The following is a 17,831-nucleotide window of genomic DNA, read 5'->3' on the forward strand; positions in this document are numbered from 1 at the left end:
CCAACAAGACTATCAAATGACAGTCCAGAGCGCATATCACACGATCAGGCAGCCATCATAAATAACCCACCTGCCTTCACGTGACATGATGAAACTGTCTTAGCGAGAACTAAAGAAACAGTTTCACATCAATGTCATTCATCCATTTCTAATCAAGGTGATATACATTCGTTGATCGGAGTTCTTTTTTTTTTACGTAATCATTGTTAAAGCTTGAACGAATACCGATTTACCAGCATTATCTCAAGAGAATATCAACACAGACACTTATTCTGAGCTGACAAAAAGAATTGGAAAAGCTTCTGCTGCAATGTCAAAACTCTCCAAGCGTAGTTGGAAAAAATGCCAAAATTGACTACAGCAACCAAAATCCTAGTCTGCAATACTTCTTCTATATGAGCAGTCTTCTTTGTGATTGATGGCAGCTAGAGCTGGGCAACATCAAGAGCTTAGATTATTTCACTCGCACTGCCTCCGACTCGAAATGTGCATCTCCTGGAGGGATCGTGTCTCCAATCAGGTCAGTTGGAAATTGATTAACACGCACAGTATCTATGTTCTTCTGACACGAAGAAGACTATGTTGGCTTGGACATGTTACCCACATGCTAGTTGGAAGAATTCATAAGGATATCCTCCATGCTAAGGAAGTCTATCCTAAGGGCCGCCCAAGAATAACCTACAGAGATGTCTGCAAGTGAGATAGTCCTAAAATAGGGTCATTTACATGCACTAACTTTGATAACATTTGCCGCTCCAGAATTGGCTTGTTTAGACACCTCAGATTCTCTCTCGACTCAAGAAGAAACTAAAACCAGTGATTCATCTGGGCGCATACTTTGTCATCTAAGATTGAAGGAGCCATATAGTCTAGTTAGTTTATGTAGAGCTAGTCTAGTTATTTCATTCCAAACTGTCTAGTTAACTCATGTTAAAACAGTCTGGTTAGCTCGTGTTAATACTGTCTAGTCAGTTTATTTAAAAACTTATTCATGTAAAAACAGAATAGTTTGGTAATTTAGAGACTGTCTTGCTAGCTCATGTTAAATCAAATATTTCATTGGGGATGAAGTGACCAGGTGGTGAAGTGACCCGGGATGAAATGAGTCAAATGGACACCATTCAAAATGCTATTGCAAGTCATTAAGTTAATTATTCATGTTTCTGTGCTTTTTTTCTGTATTTGTTGACGAGTGTAGACAACGCATAGTGATTCCGTTTACGAAATCATTTATTTTAACCTTTTAATTATAGAAATATTTTAGAAGGTGTAAAGCCAAGTTGATTAATTCTTAGTTCAATGAAAACAAAAAGTTGACCGTGTTTCAGGACGGATAGAACACAAAGGCATTGAATGACTAGCACATAATGAGGCAATGAATGACTAGCATAATGAGGCAATGAATGACTAGTACATAATGAGGCAATGAATGACTAGCACATAATGAGGCAATGAATGACTAGCACATAATGAGGCAATGAATGACTAGCACATAATGAGGCAATGAATGACTAGCACATAATGAGGCAATGAATGACTAGCACATAATGAGGCAATGAATGACTAGCACATAATGAGGCAATGAATGACTAGCACATAATGAGGCAATGAATGACTAGCACATAATGAGGCAATGAATGACTAGCACATAATGAGGCAATGAATGACTAGCACATAATGAGGCAATGAATGAATAGCACATAATGAGGCAATGAATGACTAGTACATAATGAGGCAATGAATGACTAGTACATAATGAGGCAATGAATGACTAGTACATAATGAGGCAATGAATGACTAGCACATAATGAGGCAATGAATAACTAGCACATAATGAGGCAATGAATGACTAGTACATAATGAGGCAATGAATGACTAGTACATAATGAGGCAATGAATGACTAGCACATAATGAGGCAATGAATGACTAGCACAATGAGGCAATGAATGACTAGCACATAATGAGGCAATGAATGACTAGCACATAATGAGGCAATGAATGACTAGCACATAATGAGGCAATGAATGACTAGCACATAATGAGGCAATGAATGAATAGCACAAAATGAGACAATGGATGACTACCATAATGAGGCAATGGATGACTACATAATGAGGCAATGAATGACTAGCACATAATGAGGCAATGAATGACTAGCACATAATGAGGCAATGAATGACTAGCACTTAATGAGACAATGAATGACTAGCCCATAATGAGGCAATGAATGAATAGCACAAAATTAGACAATGGATGACTACCATAATGAGGCAATGAATGACTAGCATATAATGAGGCAAGGAATGACTAGCACATAATGAGGCACTAATTTCAACCAATTACAAGAGTAGATATCAATAGATATTTTAATTTGTGCATTTCAGGTGGTCTGCAAGATACAAATAGCTTCTGAACATGTTTTGGGCCTGAATGTTTTAATTGTGCGCCTCCTTTTGGATTAGGCTCTCCTTGTGTGTATAATGACTAATTTCGCTAATAAAACTATAACCACTCTGATTTAAAATGATGTAACTACTTTGAAGCGGAAAGAATGTATTTAATTAGTTTTATTTATTTATTTAATTAGTGAATGAAACAAGAAAAACATAAAATTACATTAAAAAAAAAAACCTAAGCTAATATGCAGTGTAATTGTATTAATTAAATACATCTAGACTAACAATTAAACATGTATCATAAGAAATAATTTTACCAATTGTTTTTGTTTAGCGCGATTTCATGTATTTAGCTTTCTCAATGCGCTACGATTCTATCCCTTGTCTAGACCAGTTGGGAAAGGAATAGGGTTTCAATTGTACTGGGATCGCTTTTTAAAGACATGGAACAAACAATTGTACGACTTGAATTCGAATTCGAGGCTCAAGCAAATAATTGTTTACATTTTCAGTTGAAACCTTCAGCATATTCATAACAATAATTTCCAAGAATTCTTTGACTGCCTTCCCCCCCCCCCCATATAAAAAAATAATACTAATGAAATTTGACCCTCCCGTAAATCCATCCACATTTCAAAGCAAAGTTTGTTGCTATAGTTACCTGAAGTACCAGTCGATACGTATTCTGGAGCGTGAACTCCATTAAGGTGAAAGGGGGCCCAGCGTGGTCCAAGGTTTTACTGACGGGGGCATAAATGACCACGGTAGTGCCGTCCTTGCCCTTGGTCACTTCTGACGTCCCGTTGCTGATCACGTGACCGTTCGAGCCGGCTTGCAGCTCGCTATGTGCGTTGTCCAGGTCAGGCGAGGTGGGCGGAATGTATCCGGGCATGGGTAACGGAGAGTTTCTTTTGTAAGGAACCAAAGGTCCCGAGCTACTAACCAGTTTAGTGGGACTGGGGAGGTACTTGGCCACGTCGCCCTTTAGAAAGATGAAAACGAAAAGGAGGATAGCAAAAGTTTCACGACAAAAGCCTATTTCTTTAAAAAAAATGAGTTTCAACTTCATAATCATAGTCACTTATGAGTACACGATTCAGTTTTTTTTTCTTTTTTGCCATGGACTGTAATTGGATGACTATCTCGTTAAAAAAAAAGTACAAATGTGAAACTTATAGTGTAGTGTGATACCATTTCATATTTTTAAAAGTGTGGATTGATTTGAAATTACAATCAATTACAATTTATACCAAAAAATCCTTTTGATTAAGTTGAATAGAGTGTCTTCCCATGCTCCTACTGGAACATGCTCAGTGGGTTTGGTTCCATTTCTTTGTTGAAATATGAGAGAAGGGGGGATATTTGGAGAAGGTTTCCAGGGTGACTTTAAAGTGTAAAATATACTTGTCTACATAGAGTTTCGAACCTGAGCCCCACTCATTAAAGTTTATGCCACTCACACACACAATCCAATCTCAATATTTTAAGCGGCCCTTGAAAAGGGGAAAAGACGCTATTAGTTTTGTGTGGCTTGTCTGTCCGTCCGTCCCATATAGATCTCAGAAACTAGAATTTAAAATGAAAATCGGACATCATGACATTTTAGATCATTCAAAGTTCTCATGCAACGATTACTTTTTTTCTTTTCCGAAAGTGAAGCATCTAATTTTTTAAATTATATATGCTAGCAGATTTTAAAAACAAATTACACCACTTTTCAATGAAAAACTTCAGGGGAGGTAAGTTTGAATGAAATACTGATTGAAATGTTGTTTTTAAAAAGAATCTTGATACGAACTTCGTTTTAATTGTTAATTTAAAAAAAACGACTACTTTTTAGCGCGCAGTTTTCACATAGACTATTAGGCTATACACTTGACAACAATCTAAATTAGACTAAATAGAGGCCAGACATAGATCTAGATTTAGTTTTAATTGTATTAAACAATTTGAACAAAATTTACATTTATAATCCAGAAGAAAATAGTTTACCTTATAATAGCTTAGGGGTGCAGATTTATTGATTATGTAAGCAGTAGTATCACAACAAAAAGTGAATCTGATGTGAACATCATAAATTCACTATAACCCAGTAGCAGGCTTACTAATGCTGATCACAATATTGACCTAGATCTAGCTCTAGAAGATCTAGATTCTATTTCTAGCTTTCTAGATCTAGTCTAGATTCTACTCTAGATTAGGTTTTATATTAAGTTCTGGATCTTTAGACTAGACCTAAACCTAGTCTAGATCTAGCTTCTAGACCTAGTCTAGATTGTAGATAGAAATCTAGATTCTAGAGTCTAGACAGATCCAGATCTAAACTAGATCTAGAAATAGTCTAGAAATCTAGTTCTAGCCTAGATTCCAATTATAGCTCTAGTCTGAATTCTAGGTCTAGATTCTAGTTCTAGTTCTATCTAGATCAAGAACTAGTCTGGAGATCTAGTCTAGATGTAGATCTAGATTCTAGATCTAGACTATATCTAGAACTAGTCAAGAAATCTAGATCTTGTCTAGATCTAGATTCTATATAAATTAATAAATTGTATATTCTGGATCTAGTCTAGACCAAGTAAATAGAGCGATTATGGTCAGGATTAGTAGTTCTACTAGTAGGTAGTAGTGTATCAGCCTATGCTGTTCGCATGGAAAACCTGTTTAGCTGTGTGGGCTCATTTTTTTAAAATTTCTTACTACGTCTTCTCCAATATATTAATCGAAATTGTTGGGAAAAAGTGGGTATCTTGGAGCAGTGGCGTCATGGAGAGGGGGGGGGGCTAGGGTGCGGTCCGCAAAGGCCGACACCATTTTGGGGGTGGCAACCAAGTTGGAAAAATTATATCTTGGCAAAAGCGGACACATCGGAAAAGATAATAATAAAATCTCAAGATATATCTTGGAGCAGTGGCGTCACTAGGGGGTGCGAGGGGTGCGGTCCGAACCAGTCGACACCATTTTGGGGGTGACAACCAAGTTGGAAAATTTATAACTTGATAAAAGCAGACACATGGGAAAAGATAATGATAAAATCTCTAGATGCCCAAATATGCCTAGACACATCTAGATGGTAGTTTAAGTGTAAATGATACATCACAACGTTATACCTCTTCCGTCTTAAAGTATAAAGAAAAAACCTGTTCATATGATGTTAAGCCTGTTTATAATTTTTAATTAAATATTATTGTAAAATTTGGAATAACATTTAAATAAATGTAATAAACATTGGAATTTTACATTAAAAATAAAAATCAATCAAAGTAGGTAAACAGCTCACTGTTTTGGTTCAACAACAAAATAACTAGCAATAGTGTTCATTGGAACATATTTCAAGATGGGGAGGGGTGACACTCTGAGCTACCGCACTAGGTGCCACCGACACTGTATCAGGAGGTTTCCATGCTGATCTACTCTACCTATTAAAGAATAGTTAGAAGAGCCTTATCAAAGACAACGTGTTCCACTGTTTGCTTTTATGTGAAAAATAACGCCAAATTTTAAAGATTTCTTTAAACGATCAAAACAAGAATGTGGCTTGAATATATTTCTTGTCCATTGGTAAAATTACACAAACACTTTTTTTTTTTTGGTAATCTTGTTAGTACTTAAATTTGAAGAAATAACAAAGTTGAGTCCAATTTGTTCTCATTGACCTCTGCACGTAAATCTAGTAACTCAACACCCACGCGCAGTCGTGGATCTTTGAACAACTTTTCAGTAAAGAATTTACTTAGAAATGAGAATTATATATATATATATTAGCTGTGTGGGCGACATCGTTCCAACCATAACCAACGGCCAGGCTTTTATCTCGCTTGCTCGCAATGAACCAAAGTCACTCTACGACTAAAGGAGGCCAATAGAATATATATATATATTATTATTTTCCAAATTTTGATGTCTTCGTGTGTTGTGTGTCATTGAACACTATCTGTTGAAGAACGTTCTTGTTAGTTAGGGATCGAACATGGAACAGCAGTTTCTTGTAAGTTGATGAAACTCTAGAACAGTTCATGAAATCACTCGATCATTGTGCTAGTCATACAATCCTCTGAAATGTAGCTACTCGTCGTATACTTAATATGGGCAGACGTCAACGTCTAATATCAATGAGAACAGGCGGTCGCACTTGAATAGAAGTAATTCGTAAGTTTTAACACACTAATTCATTATCTCATTAAGTGCATGGAACAAATACATAAACTATTACTTTTTATTACATTGGTCTTCGTAAAGATAAAAAACATTAGTTTACAACTTAAAAAATAACAACAGTATCTCATTTTTATGAGGTACATTAAGCCTCTCACCAATTAAAACGCAAAAAAAAGCCTGCCCCTTGTTCTATACCTTTGGCATCTTTAGTTGCCGGGAGACATTTCTGTGAAAGCGTTTGTTTGTTTTCTTTAAGTATTCTAAGCTCACCAACCGGTCTGTTTATTTAAGATCTTGCCCAGTGAATTGATTTCAAGTCGTTAGTTTAAAGTACGTGACATTGTCCAAACGAACTCCTGATTTGTTTAATGTTGATCTAAGAATCATTTAATGAAATTTAAACATTCACAATTTTATTTTTAGTAGCAATGATGTGCTTGGTAAAAAGTGCAGGTATTATTTTCATTTTGAAAATCAATGAGATTTCAATTGGTTTAAGAAATCGACTGCAGTTTCACGTTTAAACAAATAATAAAAAAAACACAATACTAAGTTCGAATTTTCTTTGGTCATAATGACAACTTTAAGCCATAGATCTGGCCCTGAAATATTTGTTATATTTACCAATAAATTAAAGGTTGAGATTATATTTGGTTATGTACGGATTGGATTTAGTTCTATTCAATAAAAAAAAAACGTAAAGAACATACACTTACTTTGACCTCTACGTGACCTCTGCACTCTAAAGAAAAACTTCCCTGGGTATCTAAGGCTGCACATGTAGCACTGGACACTTGAATGCGGTCAGCTAAATAGAAGATAGATGGACCTTGTAGTATTGTATCCAGTCTCTTACACTTTAAACAGACAGAAAACATTTAGAACATTTATTCATTTCCAGTCTTGGCCTATTATTTTATCCACACACCAGTTTCCACTGATGTTATAGGAAAAGATGAGCTCTACAAATGGATGATCTGTAGCTTTAATGTGAAACTGTACATCCACACGTAGTCCACGAGACACCCACACGCAGTCCACGAGACATCCACACGTAGTCCACGAGACATCCACACGTAGTCCACGAGACACCCACACGCAGTCCACGAGACATCCACACGTAGTCCACGAGACACCCACACGCAGTCCACGAGACATCCACACGTAGTCCACGAGACACCCACACGCAGTCCACGAGACATCCACACGTAGTCCATGAGACATCCACACGTAGTCCATGAGACATCCACACGTAGTCCACGAGACATCCACACGTAGTCCATGAGCCATCCACACGTAGTCCACGAGACGTGTGACACATCAATTATGACATCGTATTGTTAAGTCCTAGCATTTGATCCTCCGTGTCGCATTTAGGCTTGAAAAGCTATTTGAGATATTGGGGCTATTTTTAAGCCCAGAATTTAGTGATAAATATGTTCTAAAGGTCCTGTTCAGTCACAACTACTAATCAAAAGATCCCTTTATTCAGTCTCAGCTAATAATGAAGACAACCCGCTGTCCAGTCACAACTACTAATCGTGACATTTAGTTTTGGTCTCAGCTACTGAAGACAACCCGCTGTCCAGTCACAACTACTAATAGTGACATTTAGTTTAGGTCTCAGCTAATGAGTATCGTTAGAGCTCACCCTTTCCAGTGGACTCCATTCTGCTGGCTGTGTTGACAGTGTCACCAAAAAGACAGTATCTTGGCATTCTTGAGCCCACGACACCGGCTACTACAGCACCTGTTGAAGAGACAATGATAAATCATTGACAAAGACTTTTAGCCGTGAAGGGCCATAATAATTGAATAATTTAATCAAAGCTGCTAACATGGTATTAAATTTCTGGCCAGTTAATGTTTCCTTAAATCTAAAAACACACATGCAGGAGGCTTTGAAAATAAACAACGTATCGAGGTAGTTTACACAAAGTTTAAAATCATAATTGTAACTCATGTTTTTCTGATTATAATTATCTTTATATATATATAATTCTCTTCGTGGCCCAACCATGGGGGAAAACTCTTTCATTTCTGAAAATGGGACTAGAGTTACCCCACGTAACTTTCGCGGGGAAAGAGAGCACGACTCAGGAAAAAAAGAGGGGGGGGGGGGAGAACAAGTCTTTCTCATTATACTTTCTATATTTGACTACATTTATGTATGTATTTTTTTACACACGTCAATATCTGGTGTCATTAAAATAGTTGCATGTTTTTTCTGTAGCTTTGTTTTGATTTTGTCCCTTCGTATTGCCCTTCGTTTCCTAAGCATGGCCACCGCTTCACATATATTTCATGGAGTCAACATGTCTTTCAATGTTGTAGAAATTCTTGCATCAGGTAACTGTTTATTTTTATCAGTCGCATATTTCTGGAAAAATGTCATCGACGAAACTGTTGCTCTCGAACTTCGCAAGATGGCTGTAAGCCTTGTATGCTACGCCGTGGGTCGACTAGTTATTATAATTTGCTTAGAACAAAATGAGTATATCGTTTGCTAAATTTCTTGTACTTGTATTCGATCAAATCTGTTAAGTAAATGTAGAACTAACTCATCACAAGATTTCCCAATCTGCTAGAAGTGATTTTCTGCACTGGCCAAGAATGTTTTGCTATTCGTGACTTTTACTTATGTTTTTTTCTGTCATTAATTCTGAAGTTAGTATTACCACATTATGTCCACATTATGTCCACATTATGTCCACATAGGTCCCTAACCAATTCACCATTAAGAACAAATTTGAGCCAACAGAATTGATCTTCTTACCTGTGTGGATGCCGGCCCTGAGACTGAGGTATTTGCCAGGTAGATGAGGTATGTTGATATGCCCGGCATGATGTGCAAGGTCCAAGGCCATTGTGGCAATCTGGGATACATGCTTTCTGCCATTTCTTTTAGGGACACCTTCAGAAAAGACAGGACAGTGTAGGTAAACAAATGAAAAAAAAAAAAGAACTTTCCCAATGAAACATTCTGCAAACTATTTCACAGAAAATATTTTCAATTTGAAAACAAACTAAAACATGTAGAATGTTAGATCAAAACTGTTTTGAAACGATTACTTGCAATAGGTAATCATTAGCTCAAAGTCATTCATTTGCGTTGTTGTGTGAACCTACAGACAGGTTTGTGTGAATCTACAGACAGGGTGTGTGAATCTACAGACAGGTTGTGTGACCCTACAGGCAGATTGCGTGAACCTACAAACAGGTTGTGTGAATCTACAGGCAGGTTGTGTGAACCTACAGGCAGGTTGTGTGAACCTACAGACAGGTTGTGTGAACCTACAGGCAGGTTGTGTGAATCTACAGACAGGTTGTATGAACCTACAGACAGATTGTGTGAACCTACAGACAGGTTGTGTGAATCTACAGGCAGGTTGTGTGAACCAACAGACAGGTTGTGTGAACCTACAGGCATATTGTGTGAACCTACAGGCAGGTTGTGTGAATCTACAGACAGGTTGTGTGAATCTACAGACAGGTTGTGTGAACCTACAGGCAGGTTGTGTGAATCTACAGGCAGGTTGTGTGAATCTACAGACAGTTTGTGTGAATCTACAGGCAGGTTGTGTGAATCTACAGGCAGGTTGTGTGAATCTACAGACAGTTTGTGTGAATCTACAGGCAGGTTGTGTGAATCTACAGACAGGTTGTGTGAACCAACAGACAGGTTGTGTGAATATACAGGCAGGTTGTGTGAATCTACAGACAGGTTGTATGAACCTACAGACAGATTGTGTGAACCTACAGACAGGTTGTGTGAATCTACAGGCAGGTTGTGTGAACCAACAGACAGGTTGTGTGAACCTACAGGCATATTGTGTGAACCTACAGGCAGGTTGTGTGAATCTACAGACAGGTTGTGTGAATCTACAGACAGGTTGTGTGAACCTACAGGCAGGTTGTGTGAATCTACAGGCAGGTTGTGTGAATCTACAGACAGTTTGTGTGAATCTACAGGCAGGTTGTGTGAATCTACAGACAGGTTGTGTGAATCTACAGGCAGGTTTTGTGAATATACAGGCAGGTTGTGTGAATCTACAGGCAGGTTGTATGAACCTAAGGCAGGTTGTGTGAAACTACAGACAGGTTGTGTGAATCTACAGACAGGTTGTGTGAATCTACAGGCAGGTTGTGTGAATCTACAGGCAGGTTGTGTGAATCTACAGACAGGTTGTGTGAACCTACAGACAGGTTTGTGTGAACCTACAGGCAGGTTTGTGTGAACCTACAGGCAGGTTGTATGAATCTACAGGCAGGTTGTGTGAATCTACAGACAGATTGTGTGAACCTACAGACAGGTTTGTGTGAACCTACAGACAGGTTGTGTGAACCTACAGACAGGTTGTGTGAACCTACAGGCAGGTTGTGTGAACCTACAGACAGGTTGTGTGAACCTACAGGCAGGTTCTGTGAATCTACAGACAAGTTGTGTGAATCTACAGGCAGGTTGTGTGAATCTACAGACAGGTTGTGTGAATCTACAGGCAGGTTTTGTGAATCTACAGACAGATTGTGTGAACATACAGACAGGTTTGTGTGAACCTACGGGCAGGTTGTGTGAACCTACAGACAGGTTGTGGGAATCTACAGACATGTTGTGTTAATCTACAGACAGGTTGTGTGAACCTACAGACAAGTTGTGTGAATCTACAGACAGGTTGTGTAAATCTACAGACAGGGTGTGTGAATCTACAGCCAGGTTGTGTGAATCTACAGGCAGGTTGTGTGAATCTACAGGCAGGTTGTGTGAATCTACAGGCAGGTTGTGTGAATCTACAGACAGGTTGTGTGAATCTACAGGCAGGTTGTGTGAATCTACAGGCAGGTTGTGTGAATCTACAGACAGGCTGTGTGAATCTACAGACTGGTTGTGTGAACCTACAGACAGGTTGTGTGAATCTACAGACAGGTTTGTGTGAACCTACAGGTAGGTTGTGTGAACCTACAGACATGTTGTGTGAACCTACAGGCAGGTTGTATGAACCTACAGGCAGGTTGTGTGAACCTACAGGCAGGTTGTGTGAATCTACAGACAGGTTGTGTGAATCTACAGGCAGGTTGTATGAACCTACAGGCAGGTTGTGTGAACCTACAGGCAGGTTGTGTGAATCTACAGACAGGTTTGTGTGAACCTACAGGTAGGTTGTGTGAGGCTACAGACAGGTTTGTGTGAACCTACAGACAGGTTGTGTGAACCTACAGACAGCACAACCTACAGACAGGTTGTGTGAACCTACAGGCAGGTTGTGTGAATCTACAGACAGGTTGTTATTCTTTGTTTTTTTTTCGTTGTTGTTTCTTCTAAAAGTTTTAGTTCCGAAGAAGAAGAGAATCTCTAAACAATCTCTAAACAATCTCTAAACAATCTCTAAACAATCTCTAAACAATCTCTAAACAATCTCTAAACAATCTCTAAACAACTCTAAACAATCTCTAAACAATCTCTAAATCAATATTTTACTTATTATCATGTACAAAACGAAAACATTTTTAAGTGTCTCCATTATCAAATATTTTCAACATTTTTTTTTCTTTAACCTATTTTCGGGCAGGCGGTGGCTCGTTGGTTGGCTACCCAACTAGGAGAAGGAGAAACTCTTAACCTCCGCTACCTTGCAGCTAAACCCAAACACGGAAAAGGTTTCGGGAGTTATTCCTGGGAACAAATTTCAGCAGCCGGTGATCATTAGGTAGCTTGTACTTACATAGTGCTTACCTACTGGCAGACCCTGCAACGACGCTGACCACAAAGTATATCAACTTTTGCAGTTCCTTTAGACACAACAGCTGCGAGGAGAGGCGGAGGTAACTGGCGTGTAGCTACGCTCCCACCATAACCAATGCCCAGGCTGTAATATTGTTACCCAGACAATGAGCCTTAAGTCTTCTTACGACTGAAGGAGCTCTTAGATGCTACTCACAATCAAAGGAAAGTTATTCTAAACTAAGCTGACAGCAATAATGTCTTTTGCGCTACAGTATATCAACACTGTACACAGTCATATGTTTGACATTCTTTCAAACATTTGAAATATTATTTTATCTTGGTAGGCGGAACAAAATCAATATATCGACAAGAAGATCGCAGGCACTTCAAAATGTTTGACTTTTGAACGAAATTATAATTCTTGCTCTAGAACATCATGTGGAAGAGATAAATCTATAAGAATTGAGATAAACTCATGTTTAAAATTACTAGACTTGTGTTTTTGAAATTAAACTCCAGCAAGGCCTACAGATTCTTACTTCCGCATGTAAGACAGTGAAATATTTGCGTTGCTGGATTCCAGTTTGCCATTAGTTTCATTTTTTTTTCAAATCAAAGAAACCTGATAAAAACGTTTATAATAGATACGGATGTAATGTGTGGCCAATACAACATAACATGGTAGCCATTAAAAACTGTGTCAACACAGGGGCTTTCCACAAGCACATAATTCTTCTTACAAGAATGTGAGCCTAAAACCAATGGAATACTCCTTGCTCAAAGCGTCTATATCTATATCTAAAGATATCACAAGAAAGGGCAGCACTATAGAGAAGCCACATAGTCTAAAATAACAGAAGACTTCTAACAGAACAAAAATGTACTAACCCGATGACACCATGTAGGCGTCGCCTATGGTCTCTACCTTGTAGACGTCGTAAAGCTCCAGCCTCCTATCAAAGCAAGTGTAGAGGCTGTTTAAGAGGGCGACTACTTCCATGGGCGTACACGAGGCGGCTATAGTAGTAAATCCGACTATATCCGAGAAGAATATGGTCACGTCTTCATAACTCTCAGCAGGCACCTGATGGAAAAGATTTGGTTTAAAATCTGTTCAATTGAAGAGCGGGATAAAATGAAAAGATGGGAGAGAAAGAGCGGGATAAAATGAAAAGATGGGAGAGAAAGAGTGGGAGGAAATGAAAAGATGGGAGAGAAAGAGCGGGATAAAATGAAAAGATGGGAGAGAAAGAGTGGGATAAAATGAAAAGATGGGAGAGAAAGAGTGGGAGGAAATGAAAAGATGGGAGAGAAAGAGTGGGAGGAAATGAAAAGATGGGAGAGAAAGAGCGGGATAAAATGAAAAGATGGGAGAGAAAGAGTGGGAGGAAATGAAAAGATGGGAGAGAAAGAGCGGGATAAAATGAAAAGATGGGAGAGAAAGAGTGGGATAAAATGAAAAGATGGGAGAGAAAGAGTGGGAGGAAATGAAAAGATGGGAGAGAAAGAGCGGGATAAAATGAAAAGATGGGAGAGAAAGAGTGGGATAAAATGAAAAGATGGGAGAGAAAGAGTGGGAGGAAATGAAAAGATGGGAGAGAAAGAGCGGGATAAAATGAAAAGATGGGAGAGAAAGAGTGGGAGGAAATGAAAAGATGGGAGAGAAAGAGTGGGATAAAATGAAAAGATGGGAGAGAAAGAGTGGGAGGAAATGAAAAGATGGGAGAGAAAGAGTGGGAGGAAATGAAAAGATGGGAGAGAAAGAGTGGGAGGAAATGAAAAGATGGGAGAGAAAGAGTGGGAGGAAATGAAAAGATGAGAGAGAAAGAGTGGGAGGAAATGAAAAGATGGGAGAGAAAGAGTGGGAGGAAATGAAAAGATGGGAGAGAAAGAGTGGGATAAAATGAAAAGATGGGAGAGAAAGAGTGGGAGGAAATGAAAAGATGGGAGAGAAAGAGTGGGAGGAAATGAAAAGATGGGAGAGAAAGAGTGGGAGGAAATGAAAAGATGGGAGAGAAAGAGTGGGAGGAAATGAAAAGATGAGAGAGAAAGAGTGGGAGGAAATGAAAAGATGGGAGAGAAAGAGTGGGAGGAAATGAAAAGATGGGAGAGAAAGAGTGGGAGGAAATGAAAAGATGGGAGAGAAAGAGTGGGAGGAAATGAAAAGATGGGAGAGAAAGAGTGGGATAAAATGAAAAGATGGGAGAGAAAGAGTGGGAGGAAATGAAAAGATGGGAGAGAAAGAGCGGGAAAAAATGAAAAGATGGGAGAGAAAGAGTGGGAGGAAATGAAAAGATGGGAGAGAAAGAGTGGGATAAAATGAAAAGATGGGAGAGAAAGAGTGGGAGGAAATGAAAAGATGGGAGAGAAAGAGCGGGAAAAAATGAAAAGATGGGAGAGAAAGAGTGGGAGGAAATGAAAAGATGGGAGAGAAAGAGCGGGATAAAATGAAAAGATGGGAGAGAAAGAGTGGGATAAAATGAAAAGATGGGAGAGAAAGAGTGGGAGGAAATGAAAAGATGGGAGAGAAAGAGTGGGAGGAAATGAAAAGATGGGAGAGAAAGAGTGGGAGGAAATGAAAAGATGGGAGAGAAAGAGTGGGATAAAATGAAAAGATGGGAGAGAAAGAGTGGGAGGAAATGAAAAGATGGGAGAGAAAGAGTGGGAGGAAATGAAAAGATGGGAGAGAAAGAGCGGGATAAAATGAAAAGATGGGAGAGAAAGAGTGGGAGGAAATGAAAAAATGGGAGAGAAAGAGTGGGAGGAAATGAAAAGATGGGAGAGAAAGAGTGGGAGGAAATGAAAAGATGAGAGAGAAAGAGTGGGAGGAAATGAAAAGATGGGAGAGAAAGAGTGGGAGGAAATGAAAAGATGGGAGAGAAAGAGTGGGAGGAAATGAAAAGATGGGAGAGAAAGAGTGGGAGGAAATGAAAAGATGGGAGAGAAAGAGTGGGATAAAATGAAAAGATGGGAGAGAAAGAGTGGGAGGAAATGAAAAGATGGGAGAGAAAGAGTGGGAGGAAATGAAAAGATGGGAGAGAAAGAGTGGGAGGAAATGAAAAGATGGGAGAGAAAGAGTGGGAGGAAATGAAAAGATGGGAGAGAAAGAGTGGGAGGAAATGAAAAGATGGGAGAGAAAGAGTGGGATAAAATGAAAAGATGGGAGAGAAAGAGTGGGAGGAAATGAAAAGATGGGAGAGAAAGAGCGGGAAAAAATGAAAAGATGGGAGAGAAAGAGTGGGAGGAAATGAAAAGATGGGAGAGAAAGAGTGGGATAAAATGAAAAGATGGGAGAGAAAGAGTGGGAGGAAATAGAGAAAGTAAAAAAAAAGAAAGAAAAAGAATAGGAGGACAGCAATGAAATGTATGTATATATATATATGAATAAGGCTTGTCTTCGAGTCCAAATATTAATATACAGTATTTCTCTTGGATACATATATATATATATATATATATATATATATATATATATATATATATATATATATATATATATATATATATGTAAAGAGTAAGATTTTTTAAAAAGAGATCAAAGAACTGGAGAAAAAGAGAGAGAAAAGCAAAACAAGAATAGACAAAGATTGAATGTGGAAAAAAAAAAAGAAAAAAATGAAAAAAAAAAAGTAAAAAAATGTATGTAGAAGCTAATGATTTTTGGGGGGGGAAGGAAAGTCCTTCATTTATAAGCTACTTAATTTAAACAAAAGAAGAAGCATTACAAAGACGAAAGAAAAAAAAAAGAATCAAATATCTACTAAAAGAAAGTGTTCCCTGTATTAGAACAGAGTAACGTAAGTTCAAGGATTTATAAAGTTGGTAGACAAATACAAGAATAGTATTGGAGGCTGTTACGTGCGCATCTTAGTGTGAATGTGAAATGGTGCGATTGCGTGTTGAAAGGAAGGAGGAATCAAAATGGAGGAATATGAACAAGAAAGTGTTTTCAGTATTAATAAAGATTAAAGTATTTATAAACTGTGATTTGTCGTTTTCATGTCTAAAGAGTCTCATCCAATATGAAGACGTAACAAGTGGCGCCCAACGCAAAGGTAACCCACGTATCCCTCTATTCACAGGGGATCTCCTGTCAGCAGACAGTAGAGATAGTATAGTCTAGATCTAGAGACAGGAGAACATTCGATTCGATATTATTAGTAATCAACTATGGCGGACAAGGCTGAGGTAGCAGCGTTGAAGGAAGAGGGAAGGTTGTTGGAGCTTGAAGGGGCAGAACTAAGAAAATACGTACAAGAAAGGTTAATGGAGAGGGAGATATTAGATAAGGAGGACAAAAGAGAAAGGGAAAAAGAAAAGGAGAGATTAGCGATGGAAAGAGACAAAGAAAAGGAGAGATTAGCGATGGAAAGAGACAAAGAAAAGGAGAGATTAGCGATGGAAAGAGACAAAGAAAAGGAGAGATTAGATAAGGAGGACAAAAGAGAAAGAGAAAAAGAAAAGGAGAGATTAGATAAGGAGGACAAAAGAGAAAGAGAAAAGGATAAGGAGATAGTAGCAATTGAAAGGGAAAAGAAAAATGAATTGGTCGCCATTGAAAGAGAAAGATTAGCATTTGAAAAAGAGACAGCAGAGAAAAAAGTTAAAAACAGACCAAGGAAAAGAGAATGATAAAAGAAAGAGTGACTCTACAGGGAATAAACTGGCAAAATATAAAGGTTTGATATTCAACGAAGACAAAATGGACATAGACATTTTTTTGAAGAAGTTCGAGATAGAAATGAGAGAACTGGAGTACCCTGAAGACAAATGGACATTCTTATTGTCGAGATCATTTACAGCGGAGGTGCCTTCAAAAATATGTATGAACCAGGGTAACTACAGCATTGTGAAAGAACAACTACTTAGAACTTTCGGGAAAACAGAAGCTTTCTATCGCCAACAGTTTGTTAATTGTGAGATAGAACCAGAGGATGACCCGCAGACCTTCTTGGACAAAATGAGCAGCCATTTCGATAACTGGATAGAAACCGCTGAGGTAGAAAAAACCTTTGACAGTCTTAAGACATTTCTCATGCTGGACAAAGTGATGTACGAGTGTCAGGAGGAATTAAAAATATTTCTGTTGGAGAGGAAACCGAAATCCATAGAAGACATAGTAAGACTGATAAGGGCTTATAAAGTGGCACATCCCGAGAAGAAATTATCTAGAGGCAGTGATATAGAAGAAATAGTTGCCTTTAACAGAACATGTGAGACACAGAATAACTCTCACAGAACAAGGGAGACACAGGATAAACAGTATAGAAGTGGTACATATGAAAGACAAAATGATAGCCGCAACGGAAGATATCAAGGAAACAGACAGGAAAGAAAGGACTGGGAGAAAGGTAGAATAGAGCAAGGCTTATCATTGTCATCTGATACTGGAACATTGGAGATTTTTCAGACATTCGTAGGGAACAAGGCAGCCAAGACCATCAGGGATACTGGGAGCACTATTATTGGAGTGAATAAGAATTTAGTGGAAGACCATGAATATACAGGCGAATCTAGGAAGTGTGTTATGTTTAATGGGAATATTGTACAATTACCG

At 38.4% G+C, this 17,831-nt stretch overlaps 1 protein-coding gene across 2 annotated transcripts in view; it reads right to left on the reverse strand.

Moving 5' to 3' along the window:
• LOC106076440 (uncharacterized) overlaps positions 1 to 17,831 on the reverse strand; it is a 77,535-nt gene that overhangs the window by 3,959 nt on the left and 55,745 nt on the right. The window contains exons 12-16 of one of the 2 annotated variants that reach the window (XM_056008926.1): positions 13,163 to 13,358; positions 9,329 to 9,466; positions 8,204 to 8,302; positions 7,269 to 7,360; positions 3,059 to 3,379 (exon numbers count right to left, since the gene is read on the reverse strand). In XM_056008926.1, coding sequence (XP_055864901.1) covers positions 3,059 to 3,379; positions 7,269 to 7,360; positions 8,204 to 8,302; positions 9,329 to 9,466; positions 13,163 to 13,358 — 846 coding nt within the window. The remainder of the gene's footprint in view (positions 1 to 3,058; positions 3,380 to 7,268; positions 7,361 to 8,203; positions 8,303 to 9,328; positions 9,467 to 13,162; positions 13,359 to 17,831) is intronic. The other variant, XM_056008927.1, reaches the window with a different exon arrangement.

Source organism: Biomphalaria glabrata, chromosome 13 (genome assembly GCF_947242115.1).
Source record: "Biomphalaria glabrata chromosome 13, xgBioGlab47.1, whole genome shotgun sequence".
NCBI classification, from domain to species: domain Eukaryota; kingdom Metazoa; phylum Mollusca; class Gastropoda; family Planorbidae; genus Biomphalaria; species Biomphalaria glabrata.